Genomic DNA, 18,193 nt, shown 5'->3' with positions numbered 1-18,193 from the left:
TATATATATATGTATACAGTGTATACCACACAGTGTGCCCCCTCCTCACCTTGTATATATATATATATATATGTATACAGTGTATACCACACAGTGTGCCCCCTCCTCCTCACCTTGTGTATATATATATATATGTATACAGTGTATACCACACAGTGCCCCCTCCTCCTCCTCACCTTGTGTATATATATGTATACAGTGTATACCACACAGTGTGCCCCCTCCTCCTCCTCACCTTGTATATATATATATATGTATACAGTGTATACCACACAGTGTGCCCCCTCCTCCTCCTCACCTTGTGTATATATATGTATACAGTGTATACCACACAGTGCCCCCTCCGCCTCCTCACCTTGGCCCAGCGCTCCCCAGACATCATCCTCCTCCTCCCCCCGGGATCAGACGCCGCCGGTCCCCGGAGAGCTGCCCCGGGACATCACAGCACAGGGGCGCCTGTGTACCCACCGGCACCAACACACTGCGCATGCGCGGGAGCCTGAACCAGGCAACCAACCCTCACACACTGCGCATGCGCGGGGAGCCTATACCGACGCCGGCAATCAACTCACATACTGCGCATGCGCGACACTGAGCATACTCTGCACGCGGACATCGCCGTGATATCTGTGAGCATGCGCGGGAAACTGACAGAACTCCAAAGCGCATGCGCGGAGATGACACTGATTACCTGCGCATGTGTAGATCGCAGATTTGGATTAAAGGCGCAGGCACACACTGCTCAACTCTTTACACAGAACATGCGCAGTTGGGAGACTCTTGCCCCTAGCGCATGCGCAGAGAGAGGTGTGAAGCAGATGATGCACCCAGTGACTTTGCCCTCCTGCCAGGCAGCTCTGGTCCCTTAAAGCAGTGACACTGTGTGTGGTTAGATCATATTGTTTCCTAATGTTACTAATCATGTAGTGCCCAGATAACCGTGTGTACAGCGTGTGTGGGGAGAGACAGACTAATCATGTAATACCCAGATAACCGTGTGTACAGCGTGTGTGAGGAGACAGAGACTAATCATGTAATACCCAGATAACCGTGTGTACACCGTGTGTGGGGAGAGAGAGACTAATCATGTAGTACCCACATAAGCGTGTGTGGGAAGAGAGAGAGACTAATCATGTAATACCCAGATAACTGTGTGTGCAGCGTGTGGGGGAGAGAGAGACTAATCATGTAGTGCCCAGATAACCGTGTGTGGGGAGAGAGAGACTAATCATGTAGTGCCCAGATAACCGTGTGTGCAGCGTGTGTGGGGGAGAGAGAGACTAATCATGTAATACCCAGATAACCGTGTGTGCAGCGTGTGTGGGGAGAGAGAGACTAATCATGTAGTACCCACATAACCGTGTGTGCAGCGTGTGTGGGAAGAGAGAGAGACTAATCATGTAGTACCCAGATAACTGTGTGTGCAGCGTGTGGGGGAGAGAGAGACTAATCATGTAGTGCCCAGATAACCGTGTGTGCAGCGTGTGTGGGGAGAGAGAGACTAATCATGTAGTGCCCAGATAACCGTGTGTGCAGCGTGTGTGGGGGAGAGAGAGACTAATCATGTAATACCCAGATAACCGTGTGTGCAGCGTGTGTGGGGAGAGAGAGACTAATCATGTAGTACCCACATAACCGTGTGTGCAGCGTGTGTGGGAAGAGAGAGAGACTAATCATGTAGTACCCAGATAACTGTGTGTGCAGCGTGTGGGGGAGAGAGAGACTAATCATGTAGTGCCCAGATAACCGTGTGTGCAGCGTGTGTGGGGGAGAGAGAGACTAATCATGTAGTGCCCAGATAACCGTGTGTGCAACGTGTGTGGGGAGAGAGAGACTAATCATGTAGTGCCCAGATAACCGTGTGTGGGGGAGAGAGAGACTAATCATGTAGTGCCCAGATAACGTGTGTGGGGAGAGACAGAGACTAATCATGTAGTACCCAGATAACTGTGTGTACAGCGTGTGGGGGAGAGAGAGACTAATCATGTAGTGCCCAGATAACCGTGTGTGCAGCGTGTGTGGGGAGAGACAGAGACTAATCATGTAGTACCCAGATAACTGTGTGTACAGCGTGTGGGGGAGAGAGAGACTAATCATGTAGTGCCCAGATAACCGTGTGTGCAGCGTGTGTGGGGGAGAGAGAGACTAATCATGTAGTGCCCAGATAACCGTGTGTGGGGAGAGAGAGACTAATCATGTAGTGCCCAGATAACCGTGTGTGCAGCGTGTGTGGGGGAGAGAGAGAGACTAATCATGTAGTGCCCAGATAACCGTGTGTGCAACGTGTGTGGGGAGAGAGAGACTAATCATGTAATACCCAGATAACCGTGTGTGCAGCGTGTGTGGGGGAGAGAGAGAGACTAATCATATAATACCCAGATAACCGTGTGTGCAGCGTGTGTGGGGGAGAGAGAGAGACTAATCATGTAATACCCAGATAACCGTGTGTGCAGCGTGTGTGGGGGAGAGAGAGACTAATCATGTAGTGCCCAGATAACCGTGTGTGCAGCGTGTGTGGGGGAGAGAGAGACTAATCATGTAGTACCCAGATAACCGTGTGTGCAGCGTGTGTGGGGAGAGAGAGACTAATCATGTAGTGCCCAGATAACCGTGTGTGCAGCGTGTGTGGGGGAGAGAGAGACTAATCATGTAGTGCCCAGATAACCGTGTGTGCAGCGTGTGTGGGGGAGAGAGAGACTAATCATGTAATACCCAGATAACCGTGTGTGCAGCGTGTGTGGGGAGAGACAGAGACTAATCATGTAATACCCAGATAACCGTGTGTGCAGCGTGTGTGGGGGAGAGACAGAGACTAATCATGTAATACCCAGATAACCGTGTGTGCAGCGTGTGTGGGGGAGAGAGAGAGACTAATCATGTAATACCCAGATAACCGTGTGTGCAGCGTGTGTGGGGAGAGACAGAGACTAATCATGTAATACCCAGATAACCGTGTGTGCAGCGTGTGTGGGGGAGAGAGAGAGACTAATCATGTAATACCCAGATAACCGTGTGTGCAGCGTGTGTGGGGAGAGAGAGACTAATCATGTAATACCCAGATAACTGTGTGTGCAGCGTGTGTGGGGAGAGAGAGACTAATCATGTAGTGCCCAGATAACCGTGTGTGCAGCGTGTGTGGGGGAGAGAGAGAGACTAATCATGTAATACCCAGATAACCGTGTGTGCAGCGTGTGTGGGGAGAGAGATTAATCATGTAGTACCCAGATAACTGTGTGTACAGCGTGTGTGGGGAGAGAGAGACTAATCATGTAATACCCAGATAACCGTGTGTGGGGAGAGAGAGACTAATCATGTAGTGCCCAGATAACCGTGTGTGCAGCGTGTGTGGGGGAGAGAGAGAGAGACTAATCATGTAATACCCAGATAACCGTGTGTGCAGCGTGTGTGGGGAGAGAGAGACTAATCATGTAATACCCAGATAACCATGTGTGCAGCGTGTGTGGGGACAGAGACTAATCATGTAGTACCCAGATAACCGTGTGTGCAGCGTGTGTGGGGGAGAGAGAGAGACTAATCATGTAATACCCAGATAACCGTGTGTGTGGGGAGAGAGACTAATCATGTAGTACCCAGATAACTGTGTGTACAGCGTGTGTGGGGAGAGAGAGACTAATCATGTAATACCCAGATAACCGTGTGTGCAGTGTGTGTGGGGAGAGAGAGACTAATCATGTAGTTCCCAGATAACCGTGTGTGGGAAGAGAGAGAGACTAATCATGTAATACCCAGATAACCGTGTGTACAGCGTGTGTGGGGAGAGAGAGACTAATCATGTAATACCCAGATAACCGTGTGTACAGCGTGTGTGGGGAGAGACAGACTAATCATGTAATACCCAGATAACCGCGTGTACAGCGTGTGTGGGGAGAGACAGACTAATCATGTAATACCCAGATAACCGTGTGTACAGCGTGTGTGGGGAGAGAGAGACTAATCATGTAATACCCAGATAACCGTGTGTACAGCGTGTGTGGGGAGAGAGAGACTAATCATGTAATACCCAGATAACCGTGTGTGCAGCGTGTGTGGGGAGAGAGAGACTAATCATGTAGTACCCAGATAACTGTGTGTACAGCGTGTGTGGGGAGAGAGACTAATCATGTAGTACCCAGATAACCGTGTGTGGAGCGTGTGTGGGGAGAGAGACTAATCATGTAGTACCCAGATAACCGTGTGTGCAGCGTGTGTGGGGAGAGACAGAGGCTAATCATGTAGTACCCAGATAACCGTGTGTGGGGGGAGAGAGAGACTAATCATGTAGTGCCCAGATAACCGTGTGTACAGCGTGTGTGGGGAGAGACAGCGTCTAATCATGTAGTACCCAGATAACCGTGTGTGGGGGGAGAGAGACTAATCATGTAGTACCCAGATAACCGTGTGTGGGGGGAGAGAGACTAATCATGTAATACCCAGATAACCGTGTGTACAGCGTGTGTGGGGAGAGAGACTAATCATGTAGTACCCAGATAACCGTGTGTGCAGCGTGTGTGGGGAGAGAGAGACTAATCATGTAGTGCCCAGATAACCGTGTGTGTGGGGAGAGAGACTAATCATGTAGTGCCCAGATAACCGTGTGTGTGGGGAGAGAGAGACTAATCATGTAATACCCAGATAACCGTGTGTGCAGCGTGTGTGGGAAGAGACAGAGGCTAATCATGTACTACCCAGATAACCGCGTGTACAGCGTGTGTGGGGAGAGACAGACTAATCATGTAATACCCAGATAACCGTGTGTACAGCGTGTGTGGGGAGAGAGAGACTAATCATGTAATACCCAGATAACCGTGTGTACAGCGTGTGTGGGGAGAGAGAGACTAATCATGTAATACCCAGATAACCATGTGTGCAGCGTGTGTGGGGAGAGAGAGACTAATCATGTAGTACCCAGATAACCGTGTGTGCACCGTGTGTGGGGGGAGAGAGAGACTAATCATGTAGTGCCCAGATAACCGTGTGTACAGCGTGTGTGGGGAGAGACAGCGTCTAATCATGTAGTACCCAGATAACCGTGTGTGGGGGGAGAGAGACTAATCATGTAGTACCCAGATAACCGTGTGTGGGGGGAGAGAGACTAATCATGTAATACCCAGATAACCGTGTGTACAGCGTGTGTGGGGAGAGAGACTAATCATGTAGTACCCAGATAACCGTGTGTGCAGCGTGTGTGGGGAGAGAGAGACTAATCATGTAGTGCCCAGATAACCGTGTGTGTGGGGAGAGAGACTAATCATGTAGTGCCCAGATAACCGTGTGTGTGGGGAGAGAGAGACTAATCATGTAATACCCAGATTACTGTGTGCACAGCGTGTGTGGAGAGACAGACTAATCATGTAGTACCCAGATAACCGTGTGTGCAGCGTGTGTGGGGAGAGAGACTAATCATGTAGTACCCAGATAACCGTGTGTGCAGCGTGTGTGGGGAGAGACAGAGGCTAATCATGTAGTACCCAGATAACCGTGTGTGCAGCGTGTGCGGGGAGAGAGAGAGACTAATCATGTAATACCCAGATAACCGTGTGTGCGGCGTGTGTGGGGAGAGACAGACTAATCATGTAGTACCCAGATAACCGTGTGTGCAGCGTGTGTGGGGAGAGACAGAGACTAATCATGTAGTACCCAGATAACCGTGTGTGCAGCGTGTGTGGGGAGAGAGAGACTAATCATGTAGTACCCAGATAACCGTGTGTACAGCGTGTGTGGGGAGAGACAGAGACTAATCATGTAGTACCCAGATAACTGTGTGTGCAGCGTGTGTGGGGAGAGAGAGACTAATCATGTAGTACCCAGATAAACGTGTGTACAGCGTGTGTGGGGAGAGAGACTAATCATGTAGTACCCAGATAACCGTGTGTGCAGCGTGTGTGGGGAGAGACAGAGACTAATCATGTAGTACCCAGATAACCGTGTGTGCGGCGTGTGTGGGGAGAGAGACTAATCATGTAGTACCCAGATAACCGTGTGTGCAGCGTGTGTGGGGAGAGACAGACTAATCATGTAGTACCCAGATAACCGTGTGTGCAGCGTGTGTGGGGAGAGAGAGACTAATCATGTAATACCCAGATAACCGTGTGTGCAGCGTGTGTGAGGAGAGAGAGACTAATCATGTAATACCCAGATAACTGTGTGTGCAGCGTGTGTGGGGAGAGAGACTAATCATGTAGTACCCAGATAACCGTGTGTATAGCGTGTGTGGGGAGAGATGGAGACTAATCATGTAGTACCCAGATAACCATGTGTGCAGCGTGTGTGGGGAGAGAGAGACTAATCATGTAATACCCAGATAACCGTGTGTGCGGCGTGTGTGGGGAGAGAGAGACTAATCATGTAATACCCAGATAACCGTGTGGGGAGAGACAAACTAATCATGTAATGCCCAGATAACCGTGTGTACAGCGTATGTGGGGAGAGACAGCGTCTAATCATGTAATACCCAGATAACCGTGTGTACAGCGTGTGTGGGGAGAGACAGCGTCTAATCATGTAATACCCAGATAACCGTGTGTGCAGCGTGTGTGGGGAGAGACAGACTAATCATGTAGTACCCAGATAACCGTGTGTGCAGCGTGTGTGGGGAGAGACAGAGACTAATCATGTAATACCCAGATAACTGTGTGTACAGCGTGTGTGGGGAGAGACAGCGTCTAATCATGTAATACCCAGATAACCGTGTGTGCAGCGTGTGTGGGGAGAGAGACTAATCATGTAGTACCCAGATAACTGTGTGTACAGCGTGTGTGGGGAGAGAGAGACTAATCATGTAATACCCAGATAACCGTGTGTGCAGCGTGTGTGGGGAGAGAGAGACTAATCATGTAGTTCCCAGATAACCGTGTGTGCAGCGTGTGTGGGAAGAGAGAGAGACTAATCATGTAATACCCAGATAACCGTGTGTACAGCGTGTGTGGGGAGAGAGAGACTAATCATGTAATACCCAGATAACCGTGTGTACAGCGTGTGTGGGGAGAGACAGACTAATCATGTAGTACCCAGATAACCGTGTGTGCAGCGTGTGTGGGAAGAGACAGACTAATCATGTAGTACCCAGATAACTGTGTGTACAGCGTGTGTGGGGAGAGAGACTAATCATGTAGTGCCCAGATAACCGTGTGTGCAGCGTGTGTGGGGGAGAGACAGAGACTAATCATGTAGTACCCAGATAACCGTGTGTGCAGCGTGTGTGGGAAGAGACAGAGGCTAATCATGTAATACCCAGATAACCGCGTGTACAGCGTGTGTGGGGAGAGACAGACTAATCATGTAATACCCAGATAACCGTGTGTACAGCGTGTGTGGGGAGAGAGAGACTAATCATGTAATACCCAGATAACCGTGTGTACAGCGTGTGTGGGGAGAGAGAGACTAATCATGTAATACCCAGATAACCGTGTGTGCAGCGTGTGTGGGGAGAGAGAGACTAATCATGTAGTACCCAGATAACTGTGTGTACAGCGTGTGTGGGGAGAGAGACTAACAATGTAGTACCCAGATAACCGTGTGTGCAGCGTGTGTGGGGAGAGAGACTAATCATGTAGTACCCAGATAACCGTGTGTGCAGCGTGTGTGGGGAGAGACAGAGGCTAATCATGTAGTACCCAGATAACCGTGTGTGGGGGGAGAGAGAGACTAATCATGTAGTGCCCAGATAACCGTGTGTACAGCGTGTGTGGGGAGAGACAGCGTCTAATCATGTAGTACCCAGATAACCGTGTGTGGGGGGAGAGAGACTAATCATGTAGTACCCAGATAACCGTGTGTGGGGGGAGAGAGACTAATCATGTAATACCCAGATAACCGTGTGTACAGCGTGTGTGGGGAGAGAGACTAATCATGTAGTACCCAGATAACCGTGTGTGCAGCGTGTGTGGGGAGAGAGAGACTAATCATGTAGTGCCCAGATAACCGTGTGTGTGGGGAGAGAGACTAATCATGTAGTGCCCAGATAACCGTGTGTGTGGGGAGAGAGAGACTAATCATGTAATACCCAGATAACTGTGTGCACAGCGTGTGTGGAGAGACAGACTAATCATGTAGTACCCAGATAACCGTGTGTGCAGCGTGTGTGGGGAGAGAGACTAATCATGTAGTACCCAGATAACCGTGTGTGCAGCGTGTGTGGGGAGAGACAGAGGCTAATCATGTAGTACCCAGATAACCGTGTGTGCAGCGTGTGCGGGGAGAGAGAGAGACTAATCATGTAATACCCAGATAACCGTGTGTGCGGCGTGTGTGGGGAGAGACAGACTAATCATGTAGTACCCAGATAACCGTGTGTGCAGCGTGTGTGGGGAGAGACAGAGACTAATCATGTAGTACCCAGATAACCGTGTGTGCAGCGTGTGTGGGGAGAGAGAGACTAATCATGTAGTACCCAGATAACCGTGTGTACAGCGTGTGTGGGGAGAGACAGAGACTAATCATGTAGTACCCAGATAACTGTGTGTGCAGCGTGTGTGGGGAGAGAGAGACTAATCATGTAGTACCCAGATAAACGTGTGTACAGCGTGTGTGGGGAGAGAGACTAATCATGTAGTACCCAGATAACCGTGTGTGCAGCGTGTGTGGGGAGAGACAGAGACTAATCATGTAGTACCCAGATAACCGTGTGTGCGGCGTGTGTGGGGAGAGAGACTAATCATGTAGTACCCAGATAACCGTGTGTGCAGCGTGTGTGTGGAGAGACAGACTAATCATGTAGTACCCAGATAACCGTGTGTGCAGCGTGTGTGGGGAGAGAGAGACTAATCATGTAATACCCAGATAACCGTGTGTGCAGCGTGTGTGAGGAGAGAGAGACAAATCATGTAATACCCATATAACTGTGTGTGCAGCGTGTGTGGGGAGAGAGACTAATCATGTAGTACCCAGATAACCGTGTGTGCAGCGTGTGTGGGGAGAGAGAGAGAGAGACTAATCATGTAGTACCCAGATAACCGTGTGTATAGCGTGTGTGGGGAGAGATGGAGACTAATCATGTAGTACCCAGATAACCATGTGTGCAGCGTGTGTGGGGAGAGAGAGACTAATCATGTAATACCCAGATAACCGTGTGTGCGGCGTGTGTGGGGAGAGAGAGACTAATCATGTAATACCCAGATAACCGTGTGTGCAGCGTGTGTGGGGAGAGACAAACTAATCATGTAATGCCCAGATAACCGTGTGTACAGCGTATGTGGGGAGAGACAGCGTCTAATCATGTAATACCCAGATAACCGTGTGTACAGCGTGTGTGGGGAGAGACAGCGTCTAATCATGTAATACCCAGATAACCGTGTGTGCAGCGTGTGTGGGGAGAGACAGACTAATCATGTAGTACCCAGATAACCGTGTGTGCAGCGTGTGTGGGGAGAGACAGAGACTAATCATGTAATACCCAGATAACTGTGTGTACAGCGTGTGTGGGGAGAGACAGACTAATTATGTAATACCCAGATAACCGTGTGTGCAGCGTGTGTGGGGAGAGACAGCGTCTAATCATGTAATACCCAGATAACCGTGTGTGCAGCGTGTGTGGGGAGAGACAGACTAATTATGTAATACCCAGATAACCGTGTGTGCAGCGTGTGTGGGGAGAGACAGAGACTAATCATGTAGTACCCAGATAACCGTGTGTACAGCGTGTGTGGGGAGAGACAGAGACTAATCATGTAATACCCAGATAACCGTGTGTACAGCGTGTGTGGGGAGAGAGAGACTAATCATGTAATACCCAGATAACTGTGTGTGTGGGGAGACAGAGACTAATCATGTAGTACCCAGATAACCGTGTGTGCAGCGTGTGTGGGGAGAGAGACTAATCATGTAGTACCCAGATAACCGTGTGTGCAGCGTGTGTGGGGAGAGAGACTAATCATGTAATACCCAGATAACCGTGTGTACAGCGTGTGTGGGGAGAGAGACTAATCATGTAATACCCAGATAACCGTGTGTACAGCGTGTGTGGGGAGAGACAGACTAATCATGTAGTACCCAGATAACCGTGTGTACAGCGTGTGTGGGGAGACAGACTAATCATGTAGTACCCAGATAACCGTGTGTACAGCGTGTGTGGGGAGACAGACTAATCATGTAGTACCCAGATAACCGTGTGTGCAACGTGTGTGGGGAGAGAGAGACTAATCATGTAATACCCAGATAACCGTGTGTATAGCGTGTGTGGAGAGAGACAGACTAATCATGTACTAACCAGATAACCGTGTGTGTGGGGAGAGACAGAGACTAATCATGTAATACCCAGATAACCGTGTGTATAGCGTGTGTGGAGAGAGACAGACTAATCATGTACTAACCAGATAACCGTGTGTGCAGCGTGTGTGGGGAGAGAGACTAATCATGTAATACCCAGATAACCGTGTGTACAGCGTGTGTGGGGAGAGACAGACTAATCATGTAGTACCCAGATAACCGTGTGTACAGCGTGTGTGGGGAGACAGACTAATCATGTAGTGCCCAGATAACCGTGTGTGCAGCGTGTGTGGGGAGAGAGAGACTAATCATGTAATACCCAGATAACCGTGTGTACAGCGTGTGTGGGGAGACAGACTAATCATGTAGTACCCAGATAACCGTGTGTGCAGCGTGTGTGGGGAGAGACAGAGACTAATCATGTAATACCCAGATAACCGTGTGTACAGCGTGTGTGGGGAGAGAGAGACTAATCATGTAGTAACCAGATAACCGTGTGTGCAACGCGTGTGGGGAGAGACAGAGACTAATCATGTAATACCCAGATAACCGTGTGTGCAGCGTGTGTGCGGAGAGACAGACTAATCATGTAATACCCAGATAACCGTGTGTACAGCGTGTGTGGGGAGAGACAGACTAATCATGTAGTACCCAGATAACCGTGTGTGCAGCGTGTGTGGGGAGAGACAGAGACTAATCATGTAATACCCAGATAACTGTGTGTACAGCGTGTGTGGGGAGAGACAGCGTCTAATCATGTAATACCCAGATAACCGTGTGTGCAGCGTGTGTGGGGAGAGACAGCGTCTAATCATGTAATACCCAGATAACCGTGTGTGCAGCGTGTGTGGGGAGAGACAGACTAATTATGTAATACCCAGATAACCGTGTGTGCAGCGTGTGTGGGGAGAGACAGAGACTAATCATGTAGTACCCAGATAACCGTGTGTACAGCGTGTGTGGGGAGAGACAGAGACTAATCATGTAATACCCAGATAACCGTGTGTACAGCGTGTGTGGGGAGAGAGAGACTAATCATGTAATACCCAGATAACTGTGTGTGTGGGGAGACAGAGACTAATCATGTAGTACCCAGATAACCGTGTGTGCAGCGTGTGTGGGGAGAGAGACTAATCATGTAGTACCCAGATAACCGTGTGTGCAGCGTGTGTGGGGAGAGAGACTAATCATGTAATACCCAGATAACCGTGTGTACAGCGTGTGTGGGGAGAGAGACTAATCATGTAATACCCAGATAACCGTGTGTACAGCGTGTGGGGAGAGACAGACTAATCATGTAGTACCCAGATAACCGTGTGTACAGCGTGTGTGGGGAGACAGACTAATCATGTAGTACCCAGATAACCGTGTGTACAGCGTGTGTGGGGAGACAGACTAATCATGTAGTACCCAGATAACCGTGTGTGCAACGTGTGTGGGGAGAGAGAGACTAATCATGTAATACCCAGATAACCGTGTGTATAGCGTGTGTGGAGAGAGACAGACTAATCATGTACTAACCAGATAACCGTGTGTGTGGGGAGAGACAGAGACTAATCATGTAATACCCAGATAACCGTGTGTATAGCGTGTGTGGAGAGAGACAGACTAATCATGTACTAACCAGATAACCGTGTGTGCAGCGTGTGTGGGGAGAGAGACTAATCATGTAATACCCAGATAACCGTGTGTACAGCGTGTGTGGGGAGAGACAGACTAATCATGTAGTACCCAGATAACCGTGTGTACAGCGTGTGTGGGGAGACAGACTAATCATGTAGTGCCCAGATAACCGTGTGTGCAGCGTGTGTGGGGAGAGAGAGACTAATCATGTAATACCCAGATAACCGTGTGTACAGCGTGTGTGGGGAGACAGACTAATCATGTAGTACCCAGATAACCGTGTGTGCAGCGTGTGTGGGGAGAGACAGAGACTAATCATGTAATACCCAGATAACCGTGTGTACAGCGTGTGTGGGGAGAGAGAGACTAATCATGTAGTAACCAGATAACCGTGTGTGCAACGTGTGTGGGGAGAGACAGAGACTAATCATGTAATACCCAGATAACCGTGTGTGCAGCGTGTGTGCGGAGAGACAGACTAATCATGTAATACCCAGATAACCGTGTGTACAGCGTGTGTGGGGAGAGACAGACTAATCATGTAGTACCCAGATAACCGTGTGTACAGCGTGTGTGGGGAGAGACAGACTAATCATGTAGTACCCAGATAACCGTGTGTACAGCGTGTGTGGGGAGAGAGAGACTAATCATGTAGTAACCAGATAACCGTGTGTACAGCGTGTGTTGGGAGAGAGAGACTAATCATGTAATACCCAGATAACCGTGTGTGCAGCGTGTGTGGGGAGAGAGACCCTAATCATGTAATACCCAGATAACCGTGTGTGCAGCGTGTGTGGGGAGAGACAGACTAATCATGTAGTACCCAGATAACCGTGTGTATAGCGTGTGTGGAGAGAGACAGACTAATCATGTACTAACCAGATAACCGTGTGTGCAGCGTGTGTGGGGAGAGAGAGACTAATCATGTACTAACCAGATAACTGTGTGTGCAGCGTGTGTTGGGAGAGAGAGACTAATCATGTAGTGCCCAGATAACCTTGTGTGCGGTGTGTGTGTGGGGAGAGAGAGACTAATCATGTAGTACCCAGATAACCGTGTGTGCAGCGTGTGTGCAGCGTGTGTGGGGAGAGAGAGACTAATCATGTAGTGCCCAGATAACCGTGTGTGCAACGTGTGTGGGGAGAGAGAGACTAATCATGTAATACCCAGATAACCGTGTGTGTGGGGAGAGAGAGACTAATCATGTAATACCCAGATAACCGTGTGTGTAGCGTGTGTGGGGAGAGAGAGACTAATCATGTAGTTCCCAGATAACCGTGTGTGCAGCGTGTGTGGGGAGAGAGAGACTAATCATGTAGTACCCAGATAACCGTGTGTGCAGCGTGTGTGGGGAGAGAGAGACTAATCATGTAGTTCCCAGATAACCGTGTGTGCAGCGTGTGTGGGGAGAGAGAGACTAATCATGTAGTACCCAGATAACCGTGTGTACAGCGTGTGTGGGGAGAGAGAGACTAATCATGTAGTACCCAGATAACCGTGTGTGCGGCGTGTGTGGGGAGAGAGAGACTAATCATGTAGTGCCCAGATAACCGTGTGTGCAACGTGTGTGGGGAGAGAGAGACTAATCATGTAATACCCAGATAACCGTGTGTGGGGAGAGAGAGACTAATCATGTAATACCCAGATAACCGTGTGTGCAGCGTGTGTGGGGAGAGAGAGACTAATCATGTAGTTCCCAGATAACCGTGTGTGCAGCGTGTGTGGGGAGAGAGCGACTAATCATGTAGTACCCAGATAACTGTGTGCACCGTGTGTGAGGAGAAACAGAGACTAATCATGTAGTACCCAGATAACCGTGTGTGCAGCGTGTGTGGGGAGAGAGAGACTAATCATGTAGTTCCCAGATAACCGTGTGTGCAGCGTGTGTGGGGAGAGAGAGACTAATCATGTAGTGCCCAGATAACTGTGTCCAGCGTTTGTGGGGAGAGACAGACTAATCATGTAATACCCAGATAACCGTGTGTGCAGCGTGTGTGGGGAGAAACAGTCTAATCATGTATTACCCAGATAACCGTGTGTGCAGCGTGTATGGGGGAGAGAGAGAGACTAATCATGTAATACCCAGATAACCGTGTGTGCAGCATGTGTGGGGAGAGAGACTAATCATGTAGTACCCAGATAACTGTGTGTACAGCGTGTGTGGGGAGAGAGAGACTAATCATGTAATACCCAGATAACCGTGTGTGCAGCGTGTGTGGGGAGAGAGAGACTAATCATGTAGTTCCCAGATAACCGTGTGTGCAGCGTGTGTGGGAATAGAGAGAGACTAATCATGTAATACCCAGATAACCGTGTGTACAGCGTGTGTGGGGAGAGAGAGACTAATCATGTAATACCCAGATAACCGTGTGTACAGCGTGTGTGGGGAGAGACAGACTAATCATGTAGTACCCAGATAACCGTGTGTGCAGCGTGTGTGGGAAGAGACAGACTAATCATGTAGTACCCAGATAACTGTGTGTACAGCGTGTGTGGGGAGAGAGACTAATCATGTAGTGCCCAGATAACCGTGTGTGCAGCGTGTGTGGGGGAGAGACAGAGACTAATCATGTAGTACCCAGATAACCGTGTGTGCAGCGTGTGTGGGAAGAGACAGAGGCTAATCATGTAATACCCAGATAACCGCGTGTACAGCGTGTGTGGGGAGAGACAGACTAATCATGTAATACCCAGATAACCGTGTGTACAGCGTGTGTGGGGAGAGAGAGACTAATCATGTAATACCCAGATAACCGTGTGTACAGCGTGTGTGGGGAGAGAGAGACTAATCATGTAATACCCAGATAACCGTGTGTGCAGCGTGTGTGGGGAGAGAGAGACTAATCATGTAGTACCCAGATAACTGTGTGTACAGCGTGTGTGGGGAGAGAGACTAATCATGTAGTACCCAGATAACCGTGTGTGCAGCGTGTGTGGGGAGAGAGACTAATCATGTAGTACCCAGATAACCGTGTGTGGGGGGAGAGAGAGACTAATCATGTAGTGCCCAGATAACCGTGTGTACAGCGTGTGTGGGGAGAGACAGCGTCTAATCATGTAGTACCCAGATAACCGTGTGTGGGGGGAGAGAGACTAATCATGTAATACCCAGATAACCGTGTGTACAGCGTGTGTGGGGAGAGAGACTAATCATGTAGTACCCAGATAACCGTGTGTGCAGCGTGTGTGGGGAGAGAGAGACTAATCATGTAGTGCCCAGATAACCGTGTGTGTGGGGAGAGAGACTAATCATGTAGTGCCCAGATAACCGTGTGTGTGGGGAGAGAGAGACTAATCATGTAATACCCAGATAACTGTGTGCACAGCGTGTGTGGAGAGACAGACTAATCATGTAGTACCCAGATAACCGTGTGTGCAGCGTGTGTGGGGAGAGAGACTAATCATGTAGTACCCAGATAACCGTGTGTGCAGCGTGTGTGGGGAGAGACAGAGGCTAATCATGTAGTACCCAGATAACCGTGTGTGCAGCGTGTGCGGGGAGAGAGAGAGACTAATCATGTAATACCCAGATAACCGTGTGTGCGGCGTGTGTGGGGAGAGACAGACTAATCATGTAGTACCCAGATAACCGTGTGTGCAGCGTGTGTGGGGAGAGACAGAGACTAATCATGTAGTACCCAGATAACCGTGTGTGCAGCGTGTGTGGGGAGAGAGAGACTAATCATGTAGTACCCAGATAACCGTGTGTACAGCGTGTGTGGGGAGAGACAGAGACTAATCATGTAGTACCCAGATAACTGTGTGTGCAGCGTGTGTGGGGAGAGAGAGACTAATCATGTAGTACCCAGATAAACGTGTGTACAGCGTGTGTGGGGAGAGAGACTAATCATGTAGTACCCAGATAACCGTGTGTGCAGCGTGTGTGGGGAGAGACAGAGACTAATCATGTAGTACCCAGATAACCGTGTGTGCGGCGTGTGTGGGGAGAGAGACTAATCATGTAGTACCCAGATAACCGTGTGTGCAGCGTGTGTGGGGAGAGACAGACTAATCATGTAGTACCCAGATAACCGTGTGTGCAGCGTGTGTGGGGAGAGAGAGACTAATCATGTAATACCCAGATAACCGTGTGTGCAGCGTGTGTGGGGAGAGAGACTAATCATGTAGTACCCAGATAACTGTGTGTACAGCGTGTGTGGGGAGAGAGAGACTAATCATGTAATACCCAGATAACCGTGTGTGCAGCGTGTGTGGGGAGAGAGAGACTAATCATGTAGTTCCCAGATAACCGTGTGTGCAGCGTGTGTGGGAAGAGAGAGAGACTAATCATGTAATACCCAGATAACCGTGTGTACAGCGTGTGTGGGGAGAGAGAGACTAATCATGTAATACCCAGATAACCGTGTGTACAGCGTGTGTGGGGAGAGACAGACTAATCATGTAGTACCCAGATAACCGTGTGTGCAGCGTGTGTGGGAAGAGACAGACTAATCATGTAGTACCCAGATAACTGTGTGTACAGCGTGTGTGGGGAGAGAGACTAATCATGTAGTGCCCAGATAACCGTGTGTGCAGCGTGTGTGGGGGAGAGACAGAGACTAATCATGTAGTACCCAGATAACCGTGTGTGCAGCGTGTGTGGGAAGAGACAGAGGCTAATCATGTAATACCCAGATAACCGCGTGTACAGCGTGTGTGGGGAGAGACAGACTAATCATGTAATACCCAGATAACCGTGTGTACAGCGTGTGTGGGGAGAGAGAGACTAATCATGTAATACCCAGATAACCGTGTGTACAGCGTGTGTGGGGAGAGAGAGACTAATCATGTAATACCCAGATAACCGTGTGTGCAGCGTGTGTGGGGAGAGAGAGACTAATCATGTAGTACCCAGATAACTGTGTGTACAGCGTGTGTGGGGAGAGAGACTAATCATGTAGTACCCAGATAACCGTGTGTGCAGCGTGTGTGGGGAGAGAGACTAATCATGTAGTACCCAGATAACCGTGTGTGCAGCGTGTGTGGGGAGAGACAGAGGCTAATCATGTAGTACCCAGATAACCGTGTGTGTGGGGAGAGAGAGACTAATCATGTAGTGCCCAGATAACCGTGTGTACAGCGTGTGTGGGGAGAGACAGCGTCTAATCATGTAGTACCCAGATAACCGTGTGTGGGGGGAGAGAGACTAATCATGTAATACCCAGATAACCGTGTGTACAGCGTGTGTGGGGAGAGAGACTAATCATGTAGTACCCAGATAACCGTGTGTGCAGCGTGTGTGGGGAGAGAGAGACTAATCATGTAGTGCCCAGATAACCGTGTGTGTGGGGAGAGAGACTAATCATGTAGTGCCCAGATAACCGTGTGTGTGGGGAGAGAGAGACTAATCATGTAATACCCAGATAACTGTGTGCACAGCGTGTGTGGAGAGACAGACTAATCATGTAGTACCCAGATAACCGTGTGTGCAGCGTGTGTGGGGAGAGAGACTAATCATGTAGTACCCAGATAACCGTGTGTGCAGCGTGTGTGGGGAGAGACAGAGGCTAATCATGTAGTACCCAGATAACCGTGTGTGCAGCGTGTGCGGGGAGAGAGAGAGACTAATCATGTAATACCCAGATAACCGTGTGTGCGGCGTGTGTGGGGAGAGACAGACTAATCATGTAGTACCCAGATAACCGTGTGTGCAGCGTGTGTGGGGAGAGACAGAGACTAATCATGTAGTACCCAGATAACCGTGTGTGCAGCGTGTGTGGGGAGAGAGAGACTAATCATGTAGTACCCAGATAACCGTGTGTACAGCGTGTGTGGGGAGAGACAGAGACTAATCATGTAGTACCCAGATAACTGTGTGTGCAGCGTGTGTGGGGAGAGAGAGACTAATCATGTAGTACCCAGATAAACGTGTGTACAGCGTGTGTGGGGAGAGAGACTAATCATGTAGTACCCAGATAACCGTGTGTGCAGCGTGTGTGGGGAGAGACAGAGACTAATCATGTAGTACCCAGATAACCGTGTGTGCGGCGTGTGTGGGGAGAGAGACTAATCATGTAGTACCCAGATAACCGTGTGTGCAGCGTGTGTGGGGAGAGACAGACTAATCATGTAGTACCCAGATAACCGTGTGTGCAGCGTGTGTGGGGAGAGAGAGACTAATCATGTAATACCCAGATAACCGTGTGTGCAGCGTGTGTGAGGAGAGAGAGACTAATCATGTAATACCCAGATAACTGTGTGTGCAGCGTGTGTGGGGAGAGAGACTAATCATGTAGTACCCAGATAACCGTGTGTATAGCGTGTGTGGGGAGAGATGGAGACTAATCATGTAGTACCCAGATAACCATGTGTGCAGCGTGTGTGGGGAGAGAGAGACTAATCATGTAATACCCAGATAACCGTGTGT

At 49.4% G+C, this 18,193-nt stretch overlaps 1 protein-coding gene across 20 annotated transcripts in view; it reads right to left on the bottom strand.

The window, feature by feature from the left end:
- LOC142487993 (uncharacterized) overlaps positions 1 to 549 on the bottom strand; it is a 145,455-nt gene extending 144,906 nt beyond the window's left edge. For 6 of the 20 annotated variants that reach the window (XM_075588258.1, XM_075588270.1, XM_075588266.1 and 3 more), the window contains exon 1: positions 356 to 545. In XM_075588258.1, coding sequence (XP_075444373.1) covers positions 356 to 382 — 27 coding nt within the window. In that variant the 5' untranslated portion in view covers positions 383 to 545. Of the gene's footprint in view, positions 1 to 355 lie in introns of all 20 variants that reach the window. The other 14 variants (XM_075588263.1, XM_075588264.1, XM_075588272.1 and 11 more) reach the window with 5 other exon arrangements.
- Positions 550 to 18,193: the final 17,644 nt, after the last annotated feature.

The sequence above is a fragment of the Ascaphus truei genome, chromosome 2, assembly GCF_040206685.1.
Source record: "Ascaphus truei isolate aAscTru1 chromosome 2, aAscTru1.hap1, whole genome shotgun sequence".
In the NCBI taxonomy this organism is placed as follows: domain Eukaryota; kingdom Metazoa; phylum Chordata; class Amphibia; order Anura; family Ascaphidae; genus Ascaphus; species Ascaphus truei.
The sequence above is the reverse complement of the archived record's forward strand: the minus strand, read 5'-3'. Positions and strand labels throughout refer to the sequence as shown.